A 13923-nucleotide genomic window follows, 5' to 3' on the forward strand; every position below is an offset into this window, starting at 1 on the left:
ACTTGTTTGTAATAAATCTGAGTGTATTTATAATCTGATATCTATTCTGTACAGATTGACCGATATATGTGTGTAGTACATTGTAGGATGTGATGTCAGAAGCATTGTACTACATTGTAGAACTGTATGATGTAGTACATTGTAGGATGTGATGTCAGAAGCATTGTACTACATTGTAGAGCTGTATGATGTAGTACATTGTAGGATGTGATGTCAGAAGCATTGTACTACATTGTAGAGCTGTATGATGTAGTACATTGTAGGATGTGATGTCAGAAGCATTGTACTACATTGTAGAGCTGTATGATGTAGTACATTGTAGGATGTGATGTCAGAAGCATTGTACTACATTGTAGAGCTGTATGATGTAGTACATTGTAGGATGTGATGTCAGAAGCATTGTACTACATTGTAGAACTGTAGGATGTAGTACACTGTAGGATGTCATGTTGGTGTGCATTGTACTACATTGTAGAAATTATGAAGTAATACATTGTAGGATGTGACCGACATTGAAACACATGGTACTACATTGTACAAATGTTTGATGATGTACATTGTAGGATGTGACATATCAGTACACGTTGTAGGATGTGACATATCAGTACACATTGTAGGATGTGACCTGGTGTCAGTACTAGAGTATTGTGACAATCACAGCAACAGTGTACTAAGTGTATGACAATATCCATTGTCATGACAAGCCTGTCCCCTCACACATCAACACTTGCTAACATTGTCTTGACTACAGAACATACAAGATGTGAAATGGATGATTATATCACTGTAGTAGACCGACCTAGCAGCTGATAACTTCTCATTCCACTCTCAGACACTGCTCAGCCCATTGATCATAAACAGCAGAATTTCCAATCAGATATGCAAGTGTTATTTTGGCTTCTTTTTTTCGTTTGATCTTGAAGTAAATCGGTTCAATGGTTTAAATGATTCAATGGAATCCTGTCCTGGAAAATATAAATGCAAATTTAGCACAGAAAATGTCGAAGATTCTGCTATTTTTGTTTAAAGTAGCTTTCATTGTGAAGTTTGTTCAAGGTTCTCGGTGTGTTACCAAAGGGATTATGTTCTTTCGTACTGTGTATGAAGACGTATCTGTCTCAGCGTTGCTCATCTCCGAGGCACGTGCACAATTGTCTGCTTCCAAGTAGCCGAAGTCTTCTCTCACACAGTAATGTAACATTCAATAAAGGATATATTCATGACGTTTTTGTAGTCCCCAGTGAAGGTAATGTTAGAATAAGAGATACATACGTGTCTGTTTTCTCACAAGAATTTATCATTTCCCACATATTTGAGAAATTTGATCAAAGTGTTTTTGATCATTTTCGTTTTTCGAGTGGAAATATTATTTGCTCATGTAGCCAAGTTTGTCCTGTTGAGATTCTATTAAGCCCTGTTACTTTATTTTCATTGATGTCACTCACTCTCATAGTCGTATATTGGTTTATAATGAACAGTTCTCTTGATTGGTTGTACGAATGTCTATTCATACTAGTGTTGCTATTTTCTTTTAGTTCGGGAAATTTTTAAAGTTTAATTTTATTATTGATACGAATATCAGAGACCATATCATATGTTCCGGTTTTATTGATGGGGCAACACTTTTTTATTTTATTGTTTATCTTTGGTCAGTCAGAGTAAAATGAATCTTTTTTTACTTTAATTGTCAAAATATTGTGTGGGTAAGCCCGGGTAGCCAAATCTGTTTTATATAAAAGAATTGTGCAAAGTGTTGAATTCTTTCAGAGAATTGTTTGTTCGCTTTGTGTGGGAGGAAACCGCAATGAATTTAATCAATTAATATCCAACTTTTTGATGCATTTTATTGCTACATATCTCTTCAGTTTTTTTTATCCAAAACAAAGTGGACAGGAAATTGAAATGAAAAAATATCTCCCATTGGTTTAGTGATGGCTGGCCAAAAGAAGGTATACACTTGAAAATTGAATTTGACTAATTACTAAGCAGAAAACAGTTGCTGAAACACTGCAAGCTTAAGATCCAGTACTAAACTATGATACCTATCTAATATATCACCATCGAATATTTTAGCCACCATCAAACATGGGGGTATACTTTCTTTTGTCCAGCAGGTGAGTTGGTGGCTTTGGGCTGTGCCCAACTCACAACCATAAAATGAAAACAGTGTTTCCTTTGTTATGAGGTGATTGCATTTACAGAACATATCACAACTATAACTTTATATCACAGCAATAGAATTATTGCATATGAAAGAAACATGACAATCAGAAATATTTATATTTTTTGAGCGTTGAATCATACATTATGACAGATAGAGTTCCAGTTTATGTTTGTAGAAAGTTTAAGTCAGTATTTATTGAGCTCAATGAGTCAGCTGCAAGGCCCTTTCCCCAAAGTGATCTTAGCACTAGGATGACCATCCCTCCAGCACTTCTAAGACTGACTTACGTCAGTCGTAGAGCGAAGGTCTCTAAGGAAGGGGCCCTGAACTAGTATTACGTTAGTCCTCACATCTATAGTCACTGCCGATGTTCACTGCCATGCCATGCAAATGTAGTATATTTACATAGAAGTATCCATGTGTGAGCATTGCAGCAGCGATGTGTTGCTATAGACACATGGATGCTGGGTGTAGTTACCATTTCTACACCATCAATGTAGAAAGGACATTGAACTGGATTGTAAAGTAGGAGAGTGAGTAATTGAGTCTGACTTACAATTTATTTGCCTTTTGTTGAGGCAATTCTTTCAAGGCTGCGTTTCACAAAGCAATCACAGTGCTACGACTGCAGCAATGTATGTATAGCTGTAGCCATTGTAGCCATACAAGGTGTGGAAACATTACCAAGGACCCTTTTAAGTTGATAGGGACCCTTTTAAGTTGATAGGGACCCTTTTATGTTGACAGGGACCCTTTTAAGTTGACAGGGACCCTTTTAAGTTAAGGACCCTTTTAAGTTGATAGGGACCCTTTTAAGTTGATAGGGACTCTTATAAGTTGATAGGGACCTAAGTTGATAGGGACCCTTTTGAGTTGATAGTGACACCTATATGATGATAGGGACCCTTTCAAGTTGATAGGACCCCTTATAAGATGATAGGGACCCTTTTAAGTTAAGGACACTATTGTGTTGATAGGGACCCTTTAAGTTGATAGGAGCCCTTTTAAGTTGATAGGGGCTCTTTTTGGTTGAGAGGGACCCTTTTAAGTTGATAGGGGCTCTTTTTGGTTGAGAGGGACCCTTTTAAGTTGATAGGGACCCTTTAAGTTGAAAGGGGCCCTAATTTATTGATAGGGGACGTTTTGAGTTGATAGGAACCCTTTTAAGTTGATAGGGGCCCTTAAGTTGATAGGGGCTCTTATGGGTTGATAGGGAGCCTTTTGAGTAATAGGGATCTGGATATTGTTTTCCTTTGTCTATTCAATTAGATAACATGACCATCTTGTCCAACACAAACTGAGCAGATGATGCACGGAGTGGTGAGGTTGAGGAGTCATGTCTTTAAATGCATATTTTTGTTTCACGTTATCTGATTGTTGTGTACAAGTAGCACCATCGCAGTCACTGCCTCTAGCAAGGCAGTGCGAGAAACTCATCATTGGTTCTTTGTCCGTCACATTTGAAGCTGCCACAATATTCACTCATATCACGATTTGTGTTTCCATAGCAACGTGAACTTAATTGATGCTGTTTTTGTTTGTTATTTCCAAATCAATGTTTTCTTCTGCAATTAAATAACACACACAAACTCTTCTCTATCTTCTACTGTTTCCAGGATAGAGGTGTGTCTCAAAATGTAGTCATTTCAACCTATGCATGTGATTAACATTGTTTTTCAACAGTACTTTAATTGTATTATGTAACCATTTGGAGGTGGTCCACTCAAATTCTGTCTACCAAATGATAAACCTGTGTAGCTAATCCAAAATATGGTTGTAATTCTACATGTTTGCATATTTTCACGAATACTTAGTTCCAATCTTACATGGAAGGTCACCAACTTGCAGTTCAGGCAAAATGTTGGTCGTGTTCGGACCCTGATTGCGTCACATGTACAGATGTAGTACATATGTACAGAGCTGTGTACAGCGTCATCTATACATCCCCTCACCAGCACTCCAGCCCCACTCCATTCTACCCCTCTTCTCTAGTCTCGCTGAGGGGGCTGTGTGTTGATGGAGTGGTGCATATATTGTAGTGCAATTTATTTATAAATTTTTGTGCAAAGGAACACCCCTCGGTCTTCATGATCGTGGCTTCACATGTAACTAGAACGAGGCTAGATACATGACAGTTCACCAGTCACTTATTTGATCAGTTGTGCTCGTCTTGTAAATATGAACTTTTCAATCCCTTCATAAAACCATCTGGTTGTGATTTTATTTACGTTTCACTTGTGAGTTATTTATTTGTAGTTATTTATTATTTAATATATGATGTACAATTAGTAGAAACATGCTCATGTTGCCTAGAGCGAGATAATTGCTTCCGCAGCAAAAACGAATATTCAGACCCTCTCGTAGGCAGCAGGTTGTGATGCTGCAGGGTAGAGTTATCTCCCTTTGCTTGGTGATTACAGAAATATTCCAAAATGGCTGTGACTCGCTTGCATGCATTTCCCCTATGGCTGACATCCTTTTGTTTGAGGTGATACCCGACAAGCCAACTGATCATACAAGTCTCTGCATCCCCTGGTGCCTGGTTATGTTCCTGATATTGTTTTAGCTGTACAGTTACCGAACCTGCCCGGTCGTTGACGTGTGTACCTACGGATGGATGGACAGACGGAGGAATGCTGTCTGACCTCCCAGTCTACAGGAGTCAAAGGTCATGTCAATGTTCATGCATGGTCAGTGTTAACAATCATAATACAAAAATAAAATCATAAAAATAGATCATTCGTTTTTGTCTTTGGTGCGAAGTGATACCAAGTCATTCTATTCTACCCCAGATCTTCACTGGTGAGTGAGTAAGCTCCTTCAAGCAACATCATGGCAGGGACACTAAAACAGATTTCACATAATGTACCCATGTAGAGAATCAAACCAAGGCTTTTTGCGTAAGGAGTGACGAGTGAGTGAGTATGGTTTTTACACCGCTTTTAGCAATATTCCAGCAATATCACGGCAGGGGACACCAGAAATGGGCTTCACACATTGTACCCATGTCGGGAATCGAACCCGGGTCTTCGGCGTGACGAGCGAACGCTTTAACCACTAGGCTACCCGACCGCCCCGCATAAGGAGTGATGCCTTAACCACAAGGCTACCCCACCCTACTAAATGTTCTAAGTGTAAAAAGACAAAACTAAAAAGTCATGTATATTCTGAAATAGATATTTATTTCATACAATTTCTATTGTGTCTGTATCACATGAAAGGCAGTTTGTCAACAAAGTTACATCTGTACATTTACACAACAGAAATATAACAAAATTTTCATGGGCTATGACAATATCATCAGATCTTCGATGTTGTGTTCGAAGACTTTAAGATGCTGTGAAGTACCTTGACCAGAGATCCAGTACTCGACACTAACAACTTCAAATTTAAACCTTTGTGTTAGTATATAGGAAATACAGCCACAAGTGTGATAGTGAGTGAGTGAGTGTGCTCCTATGCTGCATTTAGCAATATTCCAGCAATATCACAGCACGGGACACCAGAAATGTACTTCACACATTATACCCATGGGGGAATCGAACCCGGGTCTTTGGCATGACGAGCGAAGTTTTTAACCACTAGGCTACCCCACTGCCCATAAAAGTGATAGGCTGTTGTTACAAGTTCCCAAGATTGCTGTTGCATCATGATAATCATTAAAACAGAGGTTGTTGTACACATTTGAGACCATTTTCTAGGTCTACACCTTGTAGTTAGTGCAGTGCATGAAATGAGACCTCTCCAGATATTTAGGGCAATCAACTATTAGCATGATATAACTAATAAACAACTGATTACAAGTCACACTAACTGCGCTTTGTTAGTGGAGTTCTTTTACTGCGATTGTACTGTACACTAATGATAGGAATTTTGAATGAGGTCACAGGTCTCTTGACCTGTAATTAAAGTAAGTGAGTGAGTTGGGTTTAACGCCGCTTTGAACAGTATTCCAGTTATATCGCGGCGTGTCATCTTCATGTTGGAGGAAAGCCCAAAGTGATGCAGGTCTAAGATGTTTACCACTTCAGTGAAACCCACAAGCACGGGTATGGTGCTGACAAACCTAGAAACATAATCAGGCGAACCAGGATTCGAACCCACAATCATAGGTTTCTGGTGTGACCAAGAGATGCAACCCTGCACAGCTAAACGGGGCGCCTTAGACAACTTGACCACCCATGCCCCCCATACAGCCCCGGAATCATCATGGGGTTAAAAGATGAGTGAAAGAGGCTTCTCTCCTGGCATAGAACATGGAGCTGTCTGTGGCTATGTTAACTTCAATGATTCTACTTGTGAGTAGTGAGTATCCTGACTCTATTGCATTTATATGACGGCATGTCAGCTTGATGTGGGAGGAGAGCCCGAAGTGATGCAGGTCTCAGACGTTTACCACTTTGGTGAAACCCTTGAGCACAAGTATGGTGCTGGCAAACCTAGAAACATAATAAGGCCAAATCAGGGATTTGAACCCACAAGGAAAATTTTCTGTGCACTTCTAAGGGATGCAACTCTGCACAGTGTATTTTGTCACCTTGGACAACTGTGCCATCATGTCCCCATGTTTCTTAGGGCCGAGTCTCACACACACATTCTTCTTATACTGAGACCTTCTTGGTTGTTTAATGGTGAGACATAAAATGACCATGAAACATACTTGCCGTGAAAGCAACTAAAACGCCTTTTTCTCACACATCATGACAATAGCAGTGTGGAAAATGTGAGACATATTCTCTTAAAATATTTACAAAATCACTGAAACTCGATTCATACTCGAATGATTTATCAGATATATATATAACTGTGACCAAATGTAATAAAATTTATTTCAAAGCTGCCAGATTCCATAATTTACATGATGTTGAGAAGCATGACAAATATACATAATCCAGTCTGAGTATAGAGAAGGTTTAGGGTTGAAACTTCATGCATAAGGAGTCATATAGTTCAAAATATCTGAGTGAAAGTTACCAGTGTCGACAAGGTTTTAGACAAACAAATAAATAATCACAAAGTTCCAAGAACTCGTATCGTCATAAGTATGAATACAAAGATATCACTTTGGACCCTGATTGTTCTTTTCTTGTGGTTACACTTTCTGAAAAAGTTTAACCAATTTGGACATGCATCGCAATTCCTTGTTGCTTATAGATTATTCTTTATATTATCCTGTCTTTTTTCCAACTTAAATGTGTGTCCTGATCTCTTATGGAAACATCAGCTCAGTCTATTGTTGGAATGACGTCACTTGAAATCGTCTTGAACAATGGATGACTCCATCTTCATTAATTTTCAACAATGATCTGATATGACGTCACGCTGCCATGGGCCTCTTAGCAAACAACGATGACAAGGGAACAATTATTGCAATGCTGAGTGAGAAGTACTGAAAAGACCATCATCTATATCAGTGCCCTTATGGGTAATATATCAATGCAAGAAACACACCCGTGGCTTGTTTTCGCTCTGTACCTGCAAGTGGAATAGATCTGGGGTTAGTGAGTGAGTTGGGTTTAGCGCCGCTTTTAACAGTATTCCAGTTATGTCACGGCATGTCAGCTTAATGTGGGAGGAAAGCCCGAAGTGATGCAGGTCTCAGACGTTTATCCCTTCAGTGAAACCCACAAGCACGGGTATGGTGCTGACAAACCTAGAAACATAATCGGGGCGAACCGGGATTCGAACCCACGATCATAGGTTTCTGGCTTGCCCAAGGGACGCAACTCTGCACAGCGAATCGCGGCGCCTTAGACGGCTGGGCCACCCGTGCCCCCATATCACAATTCATAGAACTTTCTTACAGAATTCTGACAGCTGTAGCAGTGTCAGAAGCTCAGTCGTGAATGGAGCCAGCCAAGATGTGCACAATCAAAATAAGTATAAGGACATAGTGTAAATCCTCATAAAAGTATCCTCGTAACTGGCTGTGGTTGTGACACTACATTTGCTTTGTGCATGTGGACCCAGGTAATATAGTAATCTTTCATGTAACCATGGTAACACAGTTCCATGTTATACAGTAATCTTGAAGCTATTCCAACATTCAAACACACAGAAAGGTCTTGTTCATCAAAAAGTATCAAAAAACGTCACATTTTAGAGATTATTTTGAAAAGCTCTTTTACAAAATTGATGAAGCTCTTCCCTGCTCTGTTTACACTGTTGCAATTCCTTGCTGAGACAGGTTATAATGGCAGGTACACTCTATTGGCTATCTTTAACTATGTTGGACAAATAGCCACTTTCTTCAGCAATCCGGTACGGACCTAGACATGACATCAAATGCTAGACCTGCATCACTATTGAATTCCGGTATGACTAAACAGCGAGACAATATAGCCCCATCTGAGTCAAGTGTTTGGCACATACACTCTAATATGTGCACCCAGCAAACACATTCCTGCGACTAATCACATCCTTTTTATGATTTGTTTGCTATAAACAGGAATTTGTACACCGGTAGTGTACAAGACGGATCACTACAGTGATCCATACAAGACGATCACAAGAAGGATCACTAGTTCTAAGGTTGGTTGGTTTGTTGTTTTACGCCGCACTCAGCAATATTCCAGCTATATTACGGTGGTCTGTAAATAATAGAGTCTGGACCAGACAATCCAGTGATTGACATCATGAGCATCGATCCACGCAATTGGGATCAAAGACATGCTTCAACAAAGTCAGCGAGCCTGCACTAGTTCTAAGATAGACTGATGGTGTGGCAAAAAGCCTGGCAAGGTTTAATGACTGCATGAATGACAATTCATGCAGTCAATGATTGGTACACCATATTATTTCAATAGCTAGCTGGTCCAGTCTAAATGTAAAATTACTGGCCCAGATCAAGTTCACTAGCATTTGTCTAGTTGGCCGGTGTATTTGTCAAACCCTGCTATCTATCTTATAACTGTCCTACGTTCAGCATGGTAAAGTACTAACAGGGTCAACTGCATCATGAGAAGCAAGTGATGTCATATCAACATTACGATGTCATTACCGTATTCGACGTAATAAGTGCCACGGGCGCTCTCAAAATTAGAAATACAGGGCTCTTATTAGAATTTTATTAAAAAAAAAACATAGTTGAAAGATCTTAAATTTTGTGGTTAATGCTGACATCCTGAAATGTTTATATACGAAAGATATATTTGCCAGAATTTAATTGCCCATAATTAAGGATGCATATAACACACGAGTGCGTAGTATACACGAATAAATAAGTCTTGTGTCCATTGATCAATCGGAAGGGGTGCTAATTGGGATTGTTCACTAGCCAATATATTAGCAAATATCGCCGTGGGCGCTTATTAGAGCGGGCCGCTTATTACGTCGAATACTGTATACACAAACAGCCTGTATGGTATGGATTATTATCAGATAGCAACTGTCCAATCAGATATTTTGACACTAATTGCATTGAGTGCGATGCAAAAATGACAAAAAATTTATGGAAATAGTGAGTGAGTGAGTGAGTTTGGTTTTAACGCCTCTTTTAACAGTATTCCAGTTATATCACGGCGTGTCAGCTTAATGTGGGAGGAAAGCACGAAGTGATGCAGGTCTCAGACGTTTACAACTTCGGTGAAACCCACGAGCATGGGTATGGTGCTGACAAACCTAGAAACATAATCGGGGCGAACCAGAATTCGAACCCACAATCATAGGTTTCTGGTGTGTCCAGGGGATGCAACTCTGCACAGCGAATCGCGGCGCCTTAGACGACTGGGCCACCTGTGCCCCCTTATGGAAATAAGGACTATCAGTTCAAAATATATTTTTTTTCAAAATTCGTCAACTAGGTCACTTAAATGAGACTCCTGGACAAATCCAGGATCCAGCTCAGAGAAACACGAAATAACATCTGATCACTAATGATCCTTCCTTTTTCAGTGTTGACCTACCGATCTGTGTACTGGAATGTTTCTTATTATGCAGATTTGGCAAATAAAATTTCAGTTGTAAGCATTTCCTGACACATGAACACAAAGCGCACATTCTGCAAAACGACACTACAGAAGATAGGTTTTCCGTTTAACAGAATCCCTTTGAGACATATTTCACAGTCAAGACACCAAGTCACAAATAGAAACAGACGGCGCTCCTATCGATCCTGTGACATTTCTCACAGCAATGTCAACACATAACAAACATTTGAAAATAGTTCTGTGTTATCCGACACACAATCAGAAATGCACATCATAAAAATATATAAATCTGTATTTCAATTAAAACAAATGAAATGGAAAATATCTAACATTAATATCACATCATATTGCATCAAACTTGGGAAAATCGAGATGTGGTACAACAAATACACAAAATGCTTCTTCCGACTTCGGAGTCCTGTGACATATATATATGTTTGTATATGTATATATATATATATATATTTATATGTATGTATATATATACACCCTGTCTGAATGTCCCGCAAGTAAAGAAATCCAAACTAAATGATAGTTAAAAAGGCCCCAAGATCACTGAAATCCTTAAAACATATGATTTGGATAAAACATTTTACTTTTATTACATGCGTTCTGTTGAAATTTCGTAAAGCAAAAAGAAGACTTCCATGAACAGTATACAAGTATCAAATATCATAATATCATAATGCATACAGGAATATTATCAACTCCCTTGTGATTGCAAAACGTTTTCAAAATTACCTGAATACTACACAAACTAAACCATTTTCTCAGGAGTGGATTTGTCAATCCAGACAACATGTAATTGCGCTACTCATAGCAACTCATTTTTCAAAATTTGACCTTTGCATGCCATCATATTGCAATGAGGGTTACAATGTCATGGTTACAAACTTGCCAAGTCAAGCATTTCTGAGATCTATCGTACCAACGTACCTTGTCATTAACAAGAGTCTTTTGATCATGAGCATGTGTTTGTGACAATCTATGAATATTTGAAGCTGAACTTCATGTGAACTCAATTAATGTATGCTCTAATTTAACAAAGACTTTCTGTGATTTGAAAGTTGCCTTGACAGTATTTCATACTGAAGTATGGGTTTACGACAGGGGGTGGGTATACAAGGAACTGTAGAGTTGAACTAGGACTGACTGGCCTCGGCAGCTCGCCAACTAGGGGTGCATGGATGGCATACCATGAATGGCATACCACGCATACCAGGTCACTGCCTCAAGGCTGGCTTCATGGTGTGCCCTATCTTTGTAATATCTTTGCATACCCTATTTTCGAACAGTAAGAGTAAGACCACATTGGTGTTATTTTGAGGGATGAAAGAATCCAAGCTCATATTCATGTTCATATGGGTAGGTCTTCAGCTATTGAAGTCAGTTGTATACCGATAGGAAGAGAGTTCTTGATAACAGGCGTGACCTCCATTGCCTTGTCTATGGACTTCTGCTACACTCGAGTGATTTCAAATGTTTTCGAACACCTGATTGGTTGGTACATTAGCCGTGTTTCCATTAATGAATATCATGAACAACATAAAAGTGTCAGTCAGCATTAAAACTACATAATTAATTGAAACCAAAAATGATTCATTTACAATGGAGACCATGACAGTGTCAAATAATAATACATTTTAAAATGTTTTACAGAAACGTAGACACTGTTTTACTTTCACATTTCATTATGACAGGACCAAAATTCGTAAAAATGACAGACTACTCTCACAGGTGGTCTGTGCCTCACATGAACCCAATGTTGACAGGTCTGATGTGCGCACTGTCACATGAATTCCGTTGCTTTTAAGATGTCACCCCTATCGTTACAATACAACAAATAATGATCAATATGGCTTTTCGAAAATAGGGTATTCGATGATATATAGTCAGCAGCCATTGTGACCATCGAATCCCCATGTTTGTTGAGAAAACACAGGGTATAGATTATCATGCCTTGAATCCTACTGAGATGAACTGTCCACTATTGATGGATCAAAGAACACTCAGAGGTTCACAAATCAGGCAATACATCTGTGACTGACCTACACCCTACAAGTGATCGACCACCATACATGACCACTGTCTGGACACCCTACCAGTGATCGACCACCATACAAGACCACTGTCTGGACACCCTACCAGTGTTAGATCGACCACCATACAAAGACCAAGAGAAACTCATACATCCTTCAAAGAGTGTATAAGTGACACATAATCCTAATAACAAATGTACTCCAAGCAAAAATAACTTCTATGTATCAATACACAAAATATAGTATTTGTCCAATACAAAAGAATAACTTAGTTGCTCTATGTGATTATTTAGACATCTTCACCTGGAATATTGTAGGTGGAATACTGGCTTTTGCCAGGCCATACACCTCTTATTGTCATCTCAATGTTCATCACATTCTTTTTTCTTCCTAATGGGACTGTTAGCACCAGACTCCCATCATTGATGATGATATTCTGACAGAAGCTGTTCATCATTCTGCCCATTGGTCAGCAAACTCTCTTGGTCACCATTAAAATTATCATAAGCGGTCACACTCCTCAGCTCCCCATTAGAATTGGACACCTGGTCTTTCCGTGCACTGGCTAACGTTGATATACTGATATTCTGGTCCTTGAATGCATTAAGTAAGAAAATTCCTGATATAATCGTCAAGAAGCCGCACATATTGCCCAGAATATCCATCACCTTCATGTTGCCAAACTCTTTGTAGAGAATGAGTGATGCGGCTATCACAGCAGATGTGAAAAACACGTAGTAGATTGGCGTCACAACCGCTGTGTTGAAAGTGTCAAGAGCACGATTGAGATAGTTGAGCTGGATGAGGATGCACACTACCACCACAAATAGGAGAATGTATGTCAGGTAGTTTGTGAACTCGTTCCTGCCACGGAACGTCTCCTTGATGGCCACGCCCACTCCCTTGCAGCCCATGACGGTGAAGGAGCCCAGGACGGAGCAGATGGTGATGTATACCAGAGGATTCTTGTTGCCGTAGCGAGGGACGAAGTAGAATATCCCAATGAGAGCTGCCAATATGACGAGGATGCCAAAAACGATGAACACTGAAAGAGCAAGTGAAACCACGCTCAGAAAAATGTCACATATCACCATAAAATTATTGTTCGCGATGTAGTGTTTGTTTGTTTGTTGTTTAACGCCGCACTCAGCAATATTCCAGCTATATGACGGCGGTCTGTAAAATAATCGAGTCTGGACCAGACAATCCAGTGATTGAAATCATGAGCATCGATCTACGCAATTTGGATCAATGACATGCATCAACCAAGTCAGCGTGCCTGACCACCCAATGCCGTTAGTCGCCTTTTACGACAAGCATAGTCACCTTTTACGGCAAGCATGGGTTGCCTATTCTACCCCGGAATCTTCAGGGGGGCTGCAGCATTTGAAACTAGCATTAAAGTCTAAAGCAGTGATGGAAGTTATGGGGGATCCTTGGGTCCTCAAGGGAGGGAACAATCAATATTTAACATTTAACGCTAGGGTTATGACAAGAACTCCTTTTGACCACTACTAAGGGTTCTTGTCTCATAGTGAGTGAGTGAGTTCGGTTAAACGCCGCTTTTAACAGTATTCCAGTTATATCACGGCGTGTCAGCTTAATGTGGGAGGAAAGCACGAAGTGATGCAGGTCTCAGACGTTTACCACTTCGGTGAAACCCACGAGCACAGGTATGGTGCTGACAAACCTAGAAACATAATCGGGGCGAACCAGGATTCGCGCCCACAATCATAGGTTTCTGGCGTGCCCAAGGGACGCAACTCTGCACGGCGAATCGCGGCGCCTTAGA

General features: G+C 39.8%; 1 protein-coding gene across 14 annotated transcripts in view; it reads right to left on the minus strand.

The window, feature by feature from the left end:
* Window positions 1-10369: 10369 nt before the first annotated feature.
* Window positions 10370-13923, minus strand: part of LOC139449371 (magnesium transporter NIPA2-like) — a 48498-nt gene continuing 44944 nt past the window's right edge. For all 14 annotated transcript variants that reach the window (XM_071230721.1, XM_071230714.1, XM_071230717.1 and 11 more), the window contains one exon: window positions 10370-13176. In XM_071230721.1, coding sequence (XP_071086822.1) covers window positions 12551-13176 — 626 coding nt within the window. In that variant the 3' untranslated portion in view covers window positions 10370-12550. The remainder of the gene's footprint in view (window positions 13177-13923) is intronic.

Source organism: Haliotis cracherodii, unplaced genomic scaffold (assembly GCF_022045235.1).
Source record: "Haliotis cracherodii isolate W230 unplaced genomic scaffold, xgHalCrac1.p SCAF_8, whole genome shotgun sequence".
Lineage (NCBI taxonomy): Eukaryota > Metazoa > Mollusca > Gastropoda > Lepetellida > Haliotidae > Haliotis > Haliotis cracherodii.